The sequence below is a fragment of the Mercurialis annua genome, linkage group LG2 (genome assembly GCF_937616625.2).
Source record: "Mercurialis annua linkage group LG2, ddMerAnnu1.2, whole genome shotgun sequence".
Lineage (NCBI taxonomy): Eukaryota > Viridiplantae > Streptophyta > Magnoliopsida > Malpighiales > Euphorbiaceae > Mercurialis > Mercurialis annua.
Window position 1 is genome coordinate 55,472,073 of NC_065571.1, and position 17,227 is coordinate 55,489,299.

At 33.8% G+C, this 17,227-nt stretch overlaps 2 protein-coding genes and 3 non-coding genes across 6 annotated transcripts; all 5 read left to right on the plus strand.

Annotated features, from left to right (window-relative positions):
- The first annotated feature begins 652 nt into the window (after positions 1-652).
- On the plus strand, positions 653-4,452 carry LOC126669330 (uncharacterized). Of its 2 annotated transcripts, XM_050362777.2 has the most exons (5): positions 653-916; positions 1,125-1,165; positions 1,275-3,074; positions 3,294-3,438; positions 3,637-4,452. In XM_050362777.2, the coding sequence occupies exons 3-5, from the start codon at positions 1,278-1,280 to the stop codon at positions 4,266-4,268; spliced, it is 2,574 nt and encodes an 857-aa protein (XP_050218734.1). In that variant the 5' UTR covers positions 653-916; positions 1,125-1,165; positions 1,275-1,277; the 3' UTR covers positions 4,269-4,452. The 2 variants fall into 2 exon arrangements, with proteins under 2 accessions (XP_050218734.1, XP_050218735.1); XM_050362778.1 differs by lacking the exons at positions 653-916; positions 1,125-1,165 and having other exon boundaries at positions 1,172-3,074.
- Positions 4,453-8,601: 4,149 nt separating this feature from the next.
- On the plus strand, positions 8,602-12,877 carry LOC126670587 (protein CONTINUOUS VASCULAR RING 1-like). Its single transcript, XM_050364352.2, has 7 exons — positions 8,602-8,961; positions 9,634-9,686; positions 10,262-10,371; positions 11,051-11,218; positions 11,303-11,400; positions 12,059-12,185; positions 12,427-12,877. The coding sequence occupies exons 1-7, from the start codon at positions 8,818-8,820 to the stop codon at positions 12,519-12,521; spliced, it is 795 nt and encodes a 264-aa protein (XP_050220309.1). The 5' UTR covers positions 8,602-8,817; the 3' UTR covers positions 12,522-12,877.
- An 873-nt stretch (positions 12,878-13,750) lies between these two features.
- On the plus strand, positions 13,751-13,839 carry LOC126670847 (small nucleolar RNA U83). The gene has a single exon (XR_007638841.1). It is a non-coding gene; the product is annotated as a small nucleolar RNA U83 (small nucleolar RNA).
- A 79-nt stretch (positions 13,840-13,918) lies between these two features.
- Positions 13,919-14,016, plus strand: LOC126670843 (small nucleolar RNA snR60/Z15/Z230/Z193/J17). The gene has a single exon (XR_007638837.1). It is a non-coding gene; the product is annotated as a small nucleolar RNA snR60/Z15/Z230/Z193/J17 (small nucleolar RNA).
- A 101-nt stretch (positions 14,017-14,117) lies between these two features.
- Positions 14,118-14,218, plus strand: LOC126670844 (small nucleolar RNA Z43). The gene has a single exon (XR_007638838.1). It is a non-coding gene; the product is annotated as a small nucleolar RNA Z43 (small nucleolar RNA).
- Positions 14,219-17,227: the final 3,009 nt, after the last annotated feature.

Sequence of the window (17,227 nt, forward strand, 5' to 3'; positions counted from 1 at the left end):
CTTATCTAAATAAAATCATAAATTATAACATATTCTATAATTTTATAATCTATTTTAATGTATATTTTAATATTATTATAAAAATATAAACTTGTACTCCTATTTGTTATTTAATACACTGCCTATTTACTGAAAGAAAAACTTTTATTTTGTTACAGTTTAAATCATCTATTAAAAAGCCAATTAATAACATCAATAACTATAATAACAATCACTATATACTTTTCTAATTATAACTAGAGAGGATAGATTCTTTCCATTTGACAAAAAAAAAAATTAATCCCACAATCTTAGCACAATAACGTCTAGCGCACATCATTATACTTTTTAAAAATTTAGTCTAACTTAAATAGTTAAATTTTTTAAAGTGTTTTTAGAATCTCGATTTTAAACATCAATTGAGTCAATGATTTAAGGCCAATTTTTCTAAACAAAAAAAACTAAATTTAACACAAATGGACGTATTTCATATGATCATGCAAAGAATATAAACAAATTCCAACATAATGTCTCACATCAGCGAATTAATTAAAAACTAAAAAGGTTGATTATAAAATAAAAATGAAATTAAAAAAGCTAAACACGTTTAGACGTAGCTTTCTAATTTCCAATCAAGATTAAAAAAACAGTAGCTTGTACCCCATGTTTTTAAAATCAGTCATCTTTTTCACCATATCGTCATCTATTCACAGTCAGATTCTCTCTGCAACACTAACACTTTACGACAAGAAACCAAATTGCGCCTTCTTTTCTAATCTCTCACTGATTTCATTGTCTCCCTCATTAATCTAATCACATTAAAATATATATTAAAGAAGCTACCCTCGCTCACACGCTCTCTTGTTCATACTTTTAGTCAATGCACCGACTGCTTTTATTTCCATGGATCTGATCACTTCTTGGTAGCTGAATTCTGGTTAGAATTGTTTATTTCTTGGTTTTTAATCATGGGTTCTTGTTTTTTAATCTTGTTTTCTAATTCTGGTTTGGTTTCTTGATCATGGCCTGCATTTCTTGGAGTTATCTCTTTGTCCTGTAGTTTTGAATGTTTCAAAAGGATAATGAATTGTTTATCATGGCGGCAACTGATTCTTGTTCTGTTTGTGTTTTTCAATATTTGATAGGGAGAGGAATTGACAGGTTTGATTAAATATCCAGACATTATGTGAGTATTAATTAATTTTACTTATAAGTAATTGTCCTTTTTGGTTCTTTAAACTAGTTGTTAGTATTAGAATTTGACATTGTCAATGCTAAAAGGATTTGTTTAATAGAATATGTACAGATCGTTTGTGACATGTGATGATCCAAATGGAGTTGTAGAGTGTGGGACAATTAGAAGATCCAAGAGTGTGTCTCATAAGAGGGAGGAGAATAAGATTAAGAGTACTCGTAGAATAGAGAAGAAATCGGGCGCATACGAGGGGAAGAAAGAAGAGATGGTGCTTAAAGGGAATGCAGAGGATTATCATAGTCCGTCTTCGTTTCAGCTTCTCGAGGTTTCTCGAGGAGCTCATAAGCTGAACCATTTGATTGATTCGTGGTCTAAAGGGTTGAGCTATGATGGGCAGTCGAAGGATATTGCGAAGGATTTGCTGAAAGGAGCTCTTGATCTTCAGGAGTCTTTGAGTATGCTTGGTAAGTTGCAAGAGGCGTCGCAGTATATGGCTCAGTTGAAGAAGAAGCAGAAGGAGAAGCTAGAAAGAGGGAGAATTGATGAAATATGGAGTGATAGAATGATTTCGCGTCGATTTGGAGATCGACATGATGGCTATTCGAGAGATTGCATTGAGGAGCTTAGAAACTCAATAAAGGATGGTTTTGCTAGGCAAAATTTGCTGCCAAATGAATCGAAGCGAGAGAAGATAAGTTATCATAAGAGCAGGATGGACTCAGTTACGAATATTGCCTCCTCTAGCTCGAGCCAATTTTCAGTAATTCAGTCCGATAATAGTCATTCTACTGGTTCTTTTTCCTCACAGACAACTTTGCAGAAGGTGGAGAGAAGTCCAAATTTGATTGCCAAGCTTATGGGCCTGGAAGAAATCCCCTCGAAAGCAATGATGCAACCTTCCCTAAAACAGTTAGAGCGGAGACCGGTGTTTGATATCGAAATGCCAAAGCTACGGAAGCCTCAGTATGTTGCACAAAAGGCAAATTCAGAGCGACGAACACTGAAGGAAATTCTTGAAACCGTGCAGTTTCAAGGGCTTATGGAAGACGGTTCTCCCAAGGAGATTAATACCAAGCCCCATCAGTCGAATGATTTTCATTATAGAGAAAGGTCGATTGATGACTTTCCGCCAATTGTACTTATAAAACCTAGGCATGTTTCTCGGTCAGGACCCGAAAAGGCTCCTGCTCCAACGGATTGGGAAGATGAAGCCTTGAGCAGAAATATGATGCTGAGAAAATTGAAGATAAAAACTTCAAATTCCAGGAAAATGCATTACAGAACTTCAGAAGCGGAGGAGATTCCGATGGAAAGGGTAATCCTGGAAGAAGGGGCAAAGGATCGCATAGAGGAACTCGTGTTGCCAATAGAGAAAGAAGTCAGAACCATTGATCAGAAAGAAGAGGCTGTACATGTGGACAAGGTGAAGCGAAAACCGAAAGCAGAACAGGTTCCCGTGAAAAGACTTAGCCATGAAGAATCTAAGGATCACAAAGAGATAGTCATAAAAGCAGAAGAGAAAGAGAGAAGGAGAAAATTGAAGGACTCTTATAAGGTAATAGTCTCTAATCCTGCATTTGACCAGCAACCGAAAAAGGAGAGAACTGATAAGAAAGTTGATAAGAATCAGAAGGCGGTGTCCAGTAGCAGAAAACCAGCAGAAAAGGAGATTTTGAAGAGTAAAATTGTATCAAGATCTCCAGATCAAGCCAAGTTGACCACAACAAGGCCGAGAAAACCTGACGCTGGATCAATTACTACGGATGATCATATTTCACAACATCGTGGTTCTACGCGAAAAACCAACTCAAAGCACACAACGGAAAATAAAATCCATTCTTTGAAGGATCGGAAGCAGAAGGAGAAGCAAGCCAGTGAGCCTACATCAGCTAAACCAACTGTAAGTCTTTCTTGAAATCCTTAAACTTGAAACTGCCCGTGTTTCTTTTTGGATTACTTGCTTGTCTAAATCTACTTTCAGCTGCTGCGGTTCCAAGTTTGATTAACAGGCTGATTATGAAATTTTAAAATGGAATGCAAAATTGAAGTATAATAAAAGAACTAAGCTATTAAGCAGGCCATGTTTCATTTTTTCTAATGCTTTTCATATTTGTTGCAGGCTGATATTTTAGAATGTAAAGAAGAAGAGAAGAGGATTGATTTATCATGCAATAATTACTCTCAACAGAAAGAACCCGCCATCATAGCTGCAGAACAATTATCTATAGATGAGGACAAAATTGCTTTGGAATTTGAAACTGAAAGTAAGCTGCATCTTCAAGTTACCATTCGCTATTGTAGCTGCCGATCCCATATTTAATTTGGATTTCTCCTAAAATATAAATCTATTAGTGATCACATGCTGATATAGTTTATAATATATATATTAATGAACATTTGTGATTTATTAGTTTTTCTTAACCTTGTTTTAGTCGTAATGTGATTCGATTTCTTCCTTACAGAGCATTGTGATATCAGCCACAGTTCTTTTTCCATTGTTAGTAGGCCGGCTCCCAAAAGTGGAAAGGATTCTGAAAATTCCAAAGAAGCAGATGATGAAATGACTCAAAGTAGTACTGATAACACACGCTTCAAAACGGGAAACCTATTAAAAGATTTGCTTTTGAGCAGCGTTTCGTTTCTAAATTCAGCAGAGAAGGCCTTTCATCTCAATGTGAGTTATCCTAAGATCTTGCCAACTGAAATCCACGATTCAGGAGTAATTGACATGAAACTCTGTTTAGATTACGCAAATGAGTTCATCGAACGCAGAAGCCTTCCAGATTCACAAATAAGACATCCTATAATAACATATATTGCAAATCCAAGAACTCATCTATCTTTAGAGCAATTGGTGGATGAAGTCTGTAGCGGAGTCGAAACTCTCAAAAGGTACAACAAGCTTTCTGATTACGAAGTATGTGCTGATGGCGTCTATGGAATTCTGGAGAGAGATATGATGTGCGCGGAAGTGTTGAGTGGAATATGGGATTCAGGTTGGAGGAACGGATGCTCACTGAACGAAGTTGAGCAGACGGTAAATGGTTTAGAGAAGTTGCTTGTTAATGAGTTAATGGAGGAGGTGTTTTCATGAGTTTTCTGAACTTTGATGATAGATATTTATGAATATACAGATTTTAGTTAGGCGAAACTAATGCTCTGTAAATAAGAGATTTGAGTTAATTGAAATGGTAGATTTGAACTTGTTAGTGTTCTCATTCAAATTGTTTTATTGGAAGACCGCATTATGATATAAATGAAGTCAAGTTTTACTGCTATGATTGTTGAGTTTTTTTTGGTTATATGCTCTGTATCATTTAGTAAAATATAAGATGAGTGAAGGTTCAATTTACCCCCTGTACTTGGCACGAAAGATCAAATAAGTCCAACCTCGTGAAAGTGGATCAAATCAGCCCATAACTATGCAAAAACGGATCAAACACCCCCTTCCCCACTCTCACCCTAGAGAGTGAACACACTCTCCGATTTTTGGTGGTTTTAGATGGTTAAAAGCTTAGATAATCCTTAATATTTATTTTATTTACAAAATTCACATTTAATTATTTTTAAAATATAATTTAATTTCTACAATTTTAAAACTTCACAAATTTTATCAACTTTTAAATACAAATAAAGGGACCATTTCAAACTTTTGACATTTCAATTATCTCTTCCTATCTAAATGTTCAAACCCTAATTTTCTAATACCTATTTCTTTTTCTTCTTCCTCCTTTCACCGGCAACCACCAGCCTCTGCCGTCACAACCATCTCCTTCCTCTTCACAACATCTCAGCGGTCGTCCTTCGTTGAAGAAGCCGACCTTCGTCACAACAGTAGCAGTCGACCTTTGTCACAACATCAGCAGCCGACCTTTGTTATACCAGCAGCAGAGGTCGATCTTCGTCGGAGTAGTAGAAGCAGCAGCAGACGACCTTCATCGCAGCAGTAGCAGTAGCCGGCCTTCGTCGTAGAAGCAGCCCTTGTTTCAAGCAATAGAGGCAGACAGAGCAACAACGGCAATATCAGGCGGCGACAACACCAGACGGCGGGAGAATAAACTTCATGTGCAACGGCAATCAGGAAAAATAGATGAAGAAATTGTTAACTTTTTGAATCCAAATATGTTGGATTTGTTTGAATTTTGATTTTTGTTGTTAAATTTGTTAGAATTTTGGTTTCTTTGTTTAAACTGTTTAAATTTAGTTGGTTTTGAAAGAATTAATGTGAATTGAAATGACAGTGGTGATGGTGGTAAGTGGTTAGTGATGTGATGGCGGCGAGGATGAGTTTTAGGTGATGGGTTGGAAGAAGAAGAAGAAATTAATTAGGTTAGATGAGGTTATTTAGTATTTTAAGTGTTTAATTAGGGTTAATTTTGATTAATTATAATTTATTATAAGTGTAATTAGAATTAATTAGGAAAAAGGGTATAAAAGACCCCTAATTTTATAGTAATTAAATTTTAAATTAAATAGGATTAATTAGTGTTTTAATTAAGATTAATTAGAGTTAATTAGGGTTAATTTTTAAAATTTGGCTATTCCACTCTCTTTTTTGGTCAAAAGGGTGAAACCGATCCGGTTTTGCATAGTTGTGGGGTGAATTGATCCGGTTTTGCGAGGTTGGACTTATTTGATCTTTCGTGCCAAGTATAGGGGGTAAATTGAACCTTCACTCAATATAAGATTCAATCACTAAGATTGAGGATGTTTACAAATCTTGTCGAAAAATTCCTATTTAGTGCTCTGCACCTTACCTTGAATGCCAAGGCATTAACAAGATAATCATGAAACATATGCATTTTCTTGATCCAAATAAATATTCAACAAGGTTACGCAAGCTAATGGTTTGATCTTGTGGAGATACAAAATTGGCGAAAGATATAAGCGAACATAGTCCCTAAATCACTCTACATATATAACACGACAATCCCTTATTGGCTGCGGTATTTATCTATGTTGGTTTCATTCAATGTCGGACCTCTAATACATAGATATGTTACTACTCGTCGAGATTTTGATTTGGACTTGAGTTTTTTCAAGCTTGCAATTGAGTTGTTCATGACTGACTTGTCACTTGTGGTAATCGATTAGTTGCTAATGTGTGAGATGATTCACTTGCAATTGAGTTCTTCAGAATTGATTTGAATTAGCATTGCTGAAAAGATAATTCTGAATTGCTGTGAATATTTTGCCAAACCGCGCCTTCTTTTGATGAATCTGACTCTCTCTATTCACTTTTTTTTTTGATAATTGGCGACGCGGGAACGCTTGTGGGAGAAAATGAACCCACGACCTTAACACTTTGTGTCCAACGCTTATACCATTTGAGCTACAGCTTGTTGGTTCTCTATTCACATTTCCTCTTCATTGGTTGCAGTTTGACTCATTCCAATTTTAAAATCAGAAGATTGGAAAACTTTTATACCTCAATCATGTACCATAATTATTCACAAAAATTAAATTATTTGATAGAGTTAATTAATCAAGGAATAACAATGTTGTGGTTTAGTCTAGAGCTGGACTTCCTGTGACTAGATCAGTTGACTTTCACTACAAAATAAAATTGTATATTGCTTAAAGATAAAGATTACTACTAATTGAGCTATATTAAAACTTATTTTCAAGTTTATGTTGAATTTTTTGATTTATTGGTTGTTAGTGCCAGATGGCCGATAGTTATTAATGATAGTTAATAATGCATATTGATAACTTTTTTTTTTTTGTCGGAGATAGAATTATTCTATGTTAGGTGTTAGCTGTTAGTGTTAATTTTTCGAAATTCATTTTTCAGCCCACTGACTGGCAGAGGGGTGGGTAGAACCCACGCCCTCTGCAAATGCAAATGTGAGGTTGGCCATCAGGCCAAACACTCACTTGCCATATTGATAACTGATGCATATCAGTATATTACTTTATTGGTAAAATTTGATTACCTGTTGTTGTTATTGATATGTTAGATAATTATAAAATATTTAATATTCTGATTTTAATATTTTAAATAAGCTATGTTATATTAAATAAAAACAATTAATTTTTTGTAAGATAATTTATGTAGAATTTTAAAAATAAAATAATTAATAATTTAATAAAATTAATGAAATTATCCACTATAATATAATATCTGTAATATTTATGTAATTTACAAAGAGTCAAATTGTTTAATATAGTTTAAATATATTATATATAATAAGATTAATACTTTAACAAAATAATAATAATAATAATAATAATAAGAAATAAATACTAGTATACTATTTTTAAAGCCAAGTATGCCATATATCTCTAATTAAATTTAGCTACATAAAGATAATTATTCAATAGAATCGGGGCATTAATAATAGAATAACTTTTGTTTCCTATAACAAAAGTAATATTATATCCATCATAAACAAAATTGCATAATAATTTGAAATTTATCTAATTTACAGATGCGTCCACTTTGTACACACAATGTACACGCTGGCAGCCAGTGGCACCTCGTCAACCACTCCATCTTGTATAATCTAATGGCACACGGTATAGAAAAATTTGTAGTTTCTAAGAAAATACAGATAACCTCTTTAACTATTTTTGGGAACAATTAAGCTCTCTAACGTTTAGGAATGGGGCAAATAATCTCTTCCGTTAATCACAGTTAGAAACACCCGTTAATCGGTGAAGTGTCTCTCATAACCACATAAAAAAAGGGTTCAAAAATTACTTTAATATTTATAACTTTAATGTTTATAATATCTTTATATTTATGGATATTTTAGCATCATTACCTTTTTCTTTCTTTGAACACCATTAATTAAATAATATTTTAAAATTAATCTTTCATGCTAATTATATTTATCCAATTCAATTTAGAAAATAATAATAATAGTAGTAAAAATAGTAAAAAAAGAAAAAATAACAACTTTCGACGAACAGAGGTTGATTCGCCTGAGACAAACTCAGTCAGACATTCAAAAGGTCTTCATGTGGTAGGAAGGTGAAGGCAGGATGGCGGCGGTGGCAAAACAGTTGACAGAAGAGAAGTGAGGGAAAAAAATAAAATAAAAAATATTAATTGGTCCCCAATTAAAAATTTCTGTCAATAAAAAGATCCTTTAAATATTAATTTGAGAGATATTTGAATTTTTTTAATAACTCTGATAAACGATTGACCACAAATCATGTTTAACGGAAGGAGTTATGTGTACCATTTGTAAAATTTAGAGGGTTTAAGTGGCCCAAAAATAAGTTAAAGGTGCTTAACAATATCCAAAAATAGTTAAAGGATTTATCTGTACTTTCACAGAAACTACAAGGCTTGTTTTGTATCTTTTGCCTAATCTAATCTTTGAATAATCCGTCACTTAATTAAAAAATTAAAAAATTATTAATTAAAATTAGTGAAAATGTTAACTGATTAACTGTACAAACACTTTTGAAAAAAGAAAAAAAATCCATTGCTATTAGTTATCATTATTGCATAATTTACAGTCTGCCATTTCTGAAAAAGCTCTTTACTTACCTGGAATTTCAATTAATAGTTCTAATTACACAGCAGTCATAAACAGCGGCGGCGCTGCCGTTGACGGAGATTCTAAAGCCGGCCAATACAGGAGGAGGGATTGGGATAATTAAACGGCGAGCGTCTCGCTTCGGTTTGAGTGATGGGAGATGAGAAATCGGCGATCGCGATGGCTAGTAGAGAACGAGATCGAGAGCTTCTCATTCCGGTAGCTGATTCCGTCAACGTTGATGTTGAATCTAAACCTTCCTCTTCTTCCTCTTCCTCGCATCACTCTGGACGGGAGGTTTGAATTTAAATCTCTTCGTGTTATTTTTAGGGTTTTAATTTTTTCTGTTTGGCTTAGTTTAGTGATTGATTGGTGATGTTTATTTCTTTACTTAAAGCTTAATGCAATTTAAACTTGAAGATTTGATTATATTGAGTTGAATTTTGGATTAATTTGTGTACTATTTTTGTTTACTATCTAGTTTAAAGCTTAGAATTAATTCATTTTTTAGGACGTGTTAACTATGCAAGTTGAGGTGTTTTATGCAATCTTGAATTAAAATGTTTGCTGAAGGAGAAGTTTATTGTATTTCGAAACTATCAAAACAAAATAATTGAAGCTTCCATGAGGGATTGTTTGGGATAAATTATCTGCAAGAGTTGTATTGAATTGCAATCTTGTAAAACCAATTCACTTTTGAAATAAGTTATGTTCTTAAAAAATGCTTATTGTAATTCTTGCATTTCTGAACTTCATAATAGACTAAATAGAATTAATCGACTTGTTCTTGTTCATGAAAGACTTTGCAAGCAGAATCATTATCTAGTAGTTTTAAACTTTTAATACTGAGAGATTTCAGCTGGAGGAGAAGAAGAAGGCTTATTCTGTGAATGCAAAGTTGTTATGTAAAGTAATAATGACATTTTTGTTATCTGACTTTTTATTCTAATCTATCTTTTGCATGTCTAGACTTTTTCCAAAGTTGTGAGGAGCTGGGCTTCAAAGAAGTTTATGACTGGATGGTGCGTAGCTTATTCTTATATCATATTAGTATCTTTGTACTTATTTCAAACTTTATTTATCCATTCAGATTGTTTTTGCATAAGCTAGCACTTTGAATGCGCTTGAGGTCACTTATAATATAAATTTGCATAGAAATAAATCCCAATCCCAACTTATCTAAAACCCATTAAATATGCTCCTTAAACTTTATATGAGCAAATGAAGGTGGCTTCACTTTCCATTGTGGTTTATTGTTCCTTACATTGGCTGTGACGTACTGATTCACTGAAGAAGTTGATTGGGTATTGGTCTACTGTACTAGTCTGCTACTAATTTGCATAAGGTCAGTTTTACATGTTGGTGCAATTTTTCCAGATAAACCATAAAGCTTCATGCATGAAATAGGAATAACGTGACAAATGTACTATCTTATCTCTTTTCTCTGCATTAATTTCCATTCTTTTTCACTTGTCAGAAGTTTGTCAAATATGGACCGCTGATAATTGAAAATTGGAAGAAAATTTCATTTTTCTCATGCTTAATTCTATTAATGGTGCTTACTCTTGGATTTTTTGCCTTCTATTAATTTTTGCAGTGTAATCCTATTCCCAATTGCGGTCACCTTTTACATAACGTGGTGGTTTATTCACTTTGTCGATGGATTTTTCTCTCCTATCTATGCTCAGCTTGGAATTGAAATATTTGGTGAGCATTCTTTACTTTGGCGCCTCAAACCCCATTTTCTTTGTTTAAATGCATGTAATATAAATTTAATACATATTTTGTCCAAGGGAACTAGGTGTAGCAATAGGAACATGTTTGGCTGGAAGGTTGCAATTAATACTTAGATTACACTTGACATTGATTGGATATTCTTAAGTCAGGCTGGAGAATTTAATTCCTTGATATGCTTTTCATTTCACAAATCATTAATGTCTGAGCAAAAAGTGAAGGAAATAAAGCCATATCCGAATAGGAGGTTGTAATATCTGCCACAATCACGCTTCATCAGATGTTATGTTTAACTCTTTGTTGCTTCAATATCATCCTAGAAACCGTATTTCTGTGCTAACCTTCCACTTGAGTTGGTTTTATTACTCTAAGTTATCCAGTCCATATACCTGGACTGAAGGAGATTCATCTCCGTGGTAATCTCACATCATATCTTAAATTGTATGAAAAATAAATTTACCTACAGGGAATGTAAGGTTATTCTCGAAACTGCAATAATTAGCTTGCACATATGTACTTCTTTGCTTCTTTAAATTAAATATGTTTTCTTTAATGGTATTTCGTTGTGTTTTCTGGTTAGACACTATTTTTTTTCCGACTATGTTTCATCATGTCATGTTGATGAGTTGGCTTGACATTTTGCTCTGATCAGGTCTTGGATTCATAACTTCCATGACATTCATTTTTTTGGTTGGGGTATTCATGTCATCTTGGTTGGGAGCATCTGTCCTGGGTCTGGGAGAATGGTTCATCAAGAGGATGCCATTTGTCCGCCATATCTACAATGCATCCAAGCAAATCAGTGCAGCCATATCGCCAGGTGTGTTTATGACTTAATCCTCGTTTCATTGAATTTGCTATCATGATTGTAATATTCACATTTCACTCATCTTTGTTGATTCAGACCAGAATACACAAGCATTCAAGGAAGTAGCCATTATAAGGCATCCACGCATTGGTGAATATGCATTTGGCTTCATCACATCATCCGTCATCCTCCAGGTAAGGAATGACATTTCTCAAGTGTTATGATTGCACCACATCAATTATATGCATTGTTTGTGCTGGTATTGTAGAATTACAAACAATGAGTGGGTTTGAATACAAAATCCGTAAAATCAATTCAGTTTCATTTTTCTTATCAGGACGTATATTGTACATATTGATAGTTGTATCCTATTTTTAAGATATAGTGTGAATCCTTATGGATACTTAGAGGTGGAGTATCCTTGCTCCAAAGTTAACTTAATACTTGAATGGTGGGGGTGAACAACGACTATTTTAGTGTAGCTCCAACCAGAAGCGAATTTCTGCTCACGAGCGCTTTTCGAAAAATATTAAACAAAATGGGATAGAATGGTGGGAACTGTTGATGTAGCTGCCACTAATGAATTGAGGATTTAGGCTTAATTGACTACTGGTTCTGCAGAGGATTCCCAATCTTTGGAGATACCAATTTTGGTCTTTTTAATCTTTCAAGTTGGTCTGCTTTTTCTACTAGTCCAGTTTAATAATCAAGGGTGTTGTCTTTTGTTCTAAAACCTTCTTAGCGAGGTTGAATTGTCAATTAAATTGGGCAATCTTTACTCATCTGACTGTGACAAGACAGTCTATTTGAATGTTTATCCTTATTTTGGATTTCTTAAATCTTTGACTGCAGAGCTATTCTGGAGAAGAGGAGCTGTGCTGCGTCTATGTTCCCACAAATCATCTGTATATTGGTGATATATTCCTGGTTAATACCAAGGATGTTATCAGACCCAATCTTTCAGTTCGTGAAGGCATTGGTGAGGATTCAACTTGTTAGCTTTTTACATAGTTATAGTAAATTCTCGTAGCCTTGTACTGGTACCTTTCTGCATCTCATAAAGACTGCTTGCTAAACCTGCAACTTCAAGCATAGAGAAAAGTCGAGTTTATTGTGGCGTAGAACAGTCATTAGAGATGCCATTTTTATTTTTAGCAGTTCAGGGTCGAACAACGATAACATTTACTTATTGCAAAAGTTAATTCTTTTTGTAATTGCAGAAATTGTAGTATCGGGTGGAATGTCGATGCCTCAAATCCTGGCAACTTTGGATTCACGCACTCCAATGGATAGAAATAGATCCGACAGAAGCTGATTAAAAGACAATAGCTGTAGAGGAGTTCATTTATTGGTTGCATCAATTGAGCCATTGGAGCAAAATACAGATTGATATAGTAGTTGGTAAAGCTGGATTTGCATTTGTTAGAGTTGATGGGTCAAATTCTGGCAGCTTATGTAACAGTCGATATTGCTTAGAATGTAGATTTATTGTTTGATCGGGAATGTAGTCTGGTTGATATGATATTAAAGGCAGATAGTTTGTGGGCATCCTTAGGGTGGTTTTGACGGATCGCGCTGAATTTATAGTTCCTCTCTTTTTTGAACTCTTAGTGCTTGCCTTGTAGATAATATGGCCTATTCAGGTTCAATGATTGATCTTTTCTATTATCATCCATTTGGAAATTGAAAGTTTCTACATTGTGAAAACTGACAAGTCATTGCATTAAACAGCTATGCGAACAAATAATCAAAACCTAACATCATCCGGATTGACCACTAAGAAACCTGATGCGTAATCAATAATGTAGTAGAATCGATTAAATAATTAGTGATGTTTTAGTTCATACAATATTCCGTAATATTGTCTCGAGGTCGTGAAACCTCATAATTGAGAACCGTCCAAAACACCTCATGTGCCCAGTATGACAAAAAATAAAACAAAAATGGATGAATCAAAGGATACCGTTTTGTTACCAGTGATAACTTAAATGGGCCGGATGCTAAATCAAAATAAAATAAAACCGGCCGGTTACGTTTCAGAAAATGAGCCCATTTTAGCTCATGATCATAAGTGGCAGCCGAATGTGTCTTGAACCTTCACTGCCAAAACCCTAATTCTCCGACTTGCTTCTCTTTATAAAGAGCCGCGAAACTATACTTGATATTCAATCATTCTTGTGGTATTCTTTGTTTTAATCTTCTTGTCTACTCTGATTATAATTTTTAATTTGAGTCAAACTGTGAAAATCATCGTTCGTCTTAATCGGCTTTTTAATTAATAAAGCTCTCGACGAAGATCCTGATTTATCACAGTTGCTTATCATAGGTTTGATTATTTTTTGATTGTTTCTATTGCAAAAATTATTTGATTTTCGGCCGATGATTAGAATAAAATTAAAGACAAGCATATGTCCGAATTATATGTGTGGATCTATCTAATCTTCTCAATGAGGCTGACTCTAAATGTTTTACAGTTTTTATAAATTTTAATTGTTTAACAATTTGTGTCATGATTTGTTGATTTGGTAGATAGGAATGTGTAGTAGTCTGTGATGAAGAAATGGTGTAATTGTCACTTAAATATGATTAATCTGTGATTACATATTTACCACTACTGCCTTCCTTCTGAGCCTTATAATTTTGAGTCTTTCTAGTTAATTTAATAAAACTTCTTACACTTTTTTTTTAATTTAATTGGTCAGTTGGATTGAAAAGGTTCAGGTGATGATTTTAATGCATAGTTCAAATGATAATATGAATTGTGATTATAAATCTAATTTTTAGTCTTTCGCTCCTATCTGATGACCTTTTCTATAGCTGGCCAAATGGTTTTTATGTAATGCATTTGAATTTCTATCACTTTGTAAGTATATTTGGTGTTTTGAAAAATGTTGAATGAGTTGATTATTATGGACAGTGACGATTTGTATCATTGGTCTCGTTCGTCTTAATGGGACACAATAGTGTTCCTTGATGACCATCCTGATATATCACCACCCATATTCTGAGTCCTTTGCAATCAACTTTTTCATTTAATCGTTGGCAATAATATGTATGTTTCAAAGTAATGCTTCTTGTTTGTATGTTTATAGTGATTGAGATGCCACATTGAGTATATTCATGGGGATTTTACGAGTTGTGAGCAGTACCAGCTGTGTGCGACGGTTACTACATCGACTGCAGGAGTTGCTGGTAGCAGCCATGTTATCAAGTGGTTTATCAAATTGAAATATTCAGATGTATATAATCAGTTTAGTAGTTTGATATGAGAAGTTAGATAAACACTAAGGAGTGTATATCATTTGATTCCATTGTAACTGTTCCTACTTACATAAAGTGTTGTGATCAAACTGAATGCTTCCATGAAAGCTATGGATTCTGTTAAATAAGTGTCCCCTAAACTTATCCAAGAGGAGCTGCGATTTTCAATACAAAAAAGTAAATTGTATTTGATATTTTATACCAAAATTAATAAGATTTAAATTTTATGAAAGGTTAAAATTCAAATTTTCCACTAAAATATTTGGTTGAAAATGTAAGAAGTCATCTTTAAAAACACCTCACCTCATGTGCCCAAAATTCTATCTTGTAAACAATCAGAGGTGAGGGCATTATATATATTCAGCCACCAATCAGAAGAGCAGAACATATGTTGAGTGATCCCTAAGCTTGAGGTAAACGAGGCGAGCATAGATGTATTGCTATGAAGGAGCATGTGCATAATGTCCTCTTTACAAGAGTTGCACAGCGTGCACAGGTTGGTATCATAGACCTTCCTTTTGAAAATATTAGCTTGGACAACTAATGGGTTTGAGTAACAACGCCGTGGGAATTCCTAAAATCTGGACTGTTTTTTTTTAAAATGGCTGTTAAATAATACTTTCTCCGTCACAATAGAGTTGTCTACTTTGTCATTACCATATACTTAGAAAAACACTATTTTGCTACTACAAAATTTGTCAATTGTGTGTATGAATAAAGAAACACAATTAATGAAAATTTGTTAACTTTTTGTTAGTTTTGTATATGATTCAAGCTATTGTGATTTTTTATTAATCTGGACTGATTTTATTAATAGGTGTCTAGCGACAAAATATTCCATCGCTAATATGGTTTAGCGACGGATTACCGATAGAATAGTTCTGTCAGTAATTAGCGACGCAAAAATGTGTTTTGTTAATAAATTCACTGATGGACTAGTACCCTCAGTACTTAGCAACATAAAATGTGTTTTGTTTCCAAATTTACCGATGGGATTTCCATCGGCAATTTTATATGCATTCATCGACCACTACACGACGTTTTAGCGAAGGACAATCTGTTGCTAAAGCCGTCGATATATTTTATAATTTTAGTCACGGCCGATCCGTCAAAAAGTCCAACTTCTGTCGCTATTTTGTTGGGCTTTAGCGACAAATTGTCCGACGCTAAAATTAAAATTTCCATCGGCAATAATACTGAATTGCCGACATAACTTTTCCATTTTCCGGCTTTTTTCGTATTTTTTTCTATCGATTGAAACTTGTTACATGCACCATTCATATACACAAGACGTAATGAATATATAAAATCAAAACATAATATAAAATCTGTCAAAAGTTTATAAAATTCGTTAATGTAAAAAAAAATATAGCCAAGTGTTTAAATATTACACACACGACACTACAAACGTGTAGTGTCATCATCATCCGGTGGGGATGTAGGGAATGGTGGGCGAAGACCTGGTGGCAGCTTCTCCAGCTCACCACATATCCGCTCATCCACTTTGGCTTCTACAACACTCATCTGCAGCTCTACCTGGTAAGAATTTAATGACGAATTGCGTCCTTCGGCAATCCGTCGATTTATTCTTTAAATGAAACGATTCGTATTGATAATGAAGAATTTAGCGACGGGAGTCTCCCGCCAAGTCCCATCCACGTTTAGTGACGACATCCGTCGCTAAAGGGTCGCAGATTTAGTAACGGACGCGTTTGTCGGTAATATGAACTTAGCGACGGTTTTTGCGTTCGTCGCTAATTACTAGTATTCTAGTAGTGAGCTATCCTACTTTCAGAAAGTAATTACAAAAATTTGGATCATGAATTGCTAATTATATTCGGTACCCAGTTTCAAACAATATTTACGATAATGTTTTTAACCAGCGTTTATTCACCAGAAATATACTATAAATAGATCATAAAACGCTATAAATACATCATAAAAACAACAACAAAAAAACTAAAAATTCACCAAAAAAGGTATTTTTGAAGTTTTTTTTGAATAAGGTATTTTTGAAGTTTATTGGTTAATTTGAAAAATAAAAAGGCATGAGATGTAATTATTTATAAAAGATGGATACCCAACTCCTCAGCTTTTCAAAAGATGGGTATTTTGAGAATTATCCTAAAAATGACATCTTAATATAATATTGATATACATTATTGTAGAATTTAATATGTTTAAATTTATGAAAAAAGTTTTAAAATTATAACTATAAGTAATTTTTTATAGGTAAAAAGGCTGAAAAACTACCCACCTTTCATTTTTTTCAATAGCACCCTCACCTTGTAATTTTTTCAATAACACCCTATTACGTATTTTTCAGTTTAAATAGCACCCTAAAGCATCAAATTGAACTTTTTTTATTTGGTTAATATTAAAAAAAATTCCTTCATATATATCATAAGTTCTAAATATTCTACAATGTTTTAAATTATACATAAACGCCCTCTTCTTCACAAAATAAAAAAAAATATGAATAAATATTTAATTAAATTAGACCCGTAGCCGAATCCGGAGACGAGCTGCTGGTTTTCCATGGAGGAAGACCAGCAGCCGATGGTCTTCCATGGCGGAAGATCAGATCTGCTGGTCTTCCGAGGAAGACGAGCTGCTCGTCTTCCTCCGGAACGGGTTCAATTTTTTTTAATTTTAAATTAAATTATTATTTATTTTTTTGGATTTATTTGAAAGGTTTTTAAGTTAAGGGATTTATTTGAATTTGTCCAAGTAGAAAAAAGTAGTATAAAATAACCCTTA

Excerpts from the sequence above, each read along its gene's own strand:
- LOC126669330 (XM_050362777.2), top strand. The coding sequence starts at position 1,278 with ATGTACAGATCGTTTGTGACATGTGATGATCCAAATGGAGTTGTAGAG. Across the intron at positions 3,075-3,293 it reads CTACATCAGCTAAACCAACT|GCTGATATTTTAGAATGTAA; the intron begins GTAAGTCTTTCT and ends TATTTGTTGCAG. Across the intron at positions 3,439-3,636 it reads TTTGGAATTTGAAACTGAAA|AGCATTGTGATATCAGCCAC; the intron begins GTAAGCTGCATC and ends TCTTCCTTACAG.
- LOC126670587 (XM_050364352.2), top strand. The coding sequence starts at position 8,818 with ATGGGAGATGAGAAATCGGCGATCGCGATGGCTAGTAGAGAACGAGAT. Across the intron at positions 9,687-10,261 it reads AAGAAGTTTATGACTGGATG|TGTAATCCTATTCCCAATTG; the intron begins GTGCGTAGCTTA and ends TAATTTTTGCAG. Across the intron at positions 12,186-12,426 it reads TTCAGTTCGTGAAGGCATTG|AAATTGTAGTATCGGGTGGA; the intron begins GTGAGGATTCAA and ends TTGTAATTGCAG.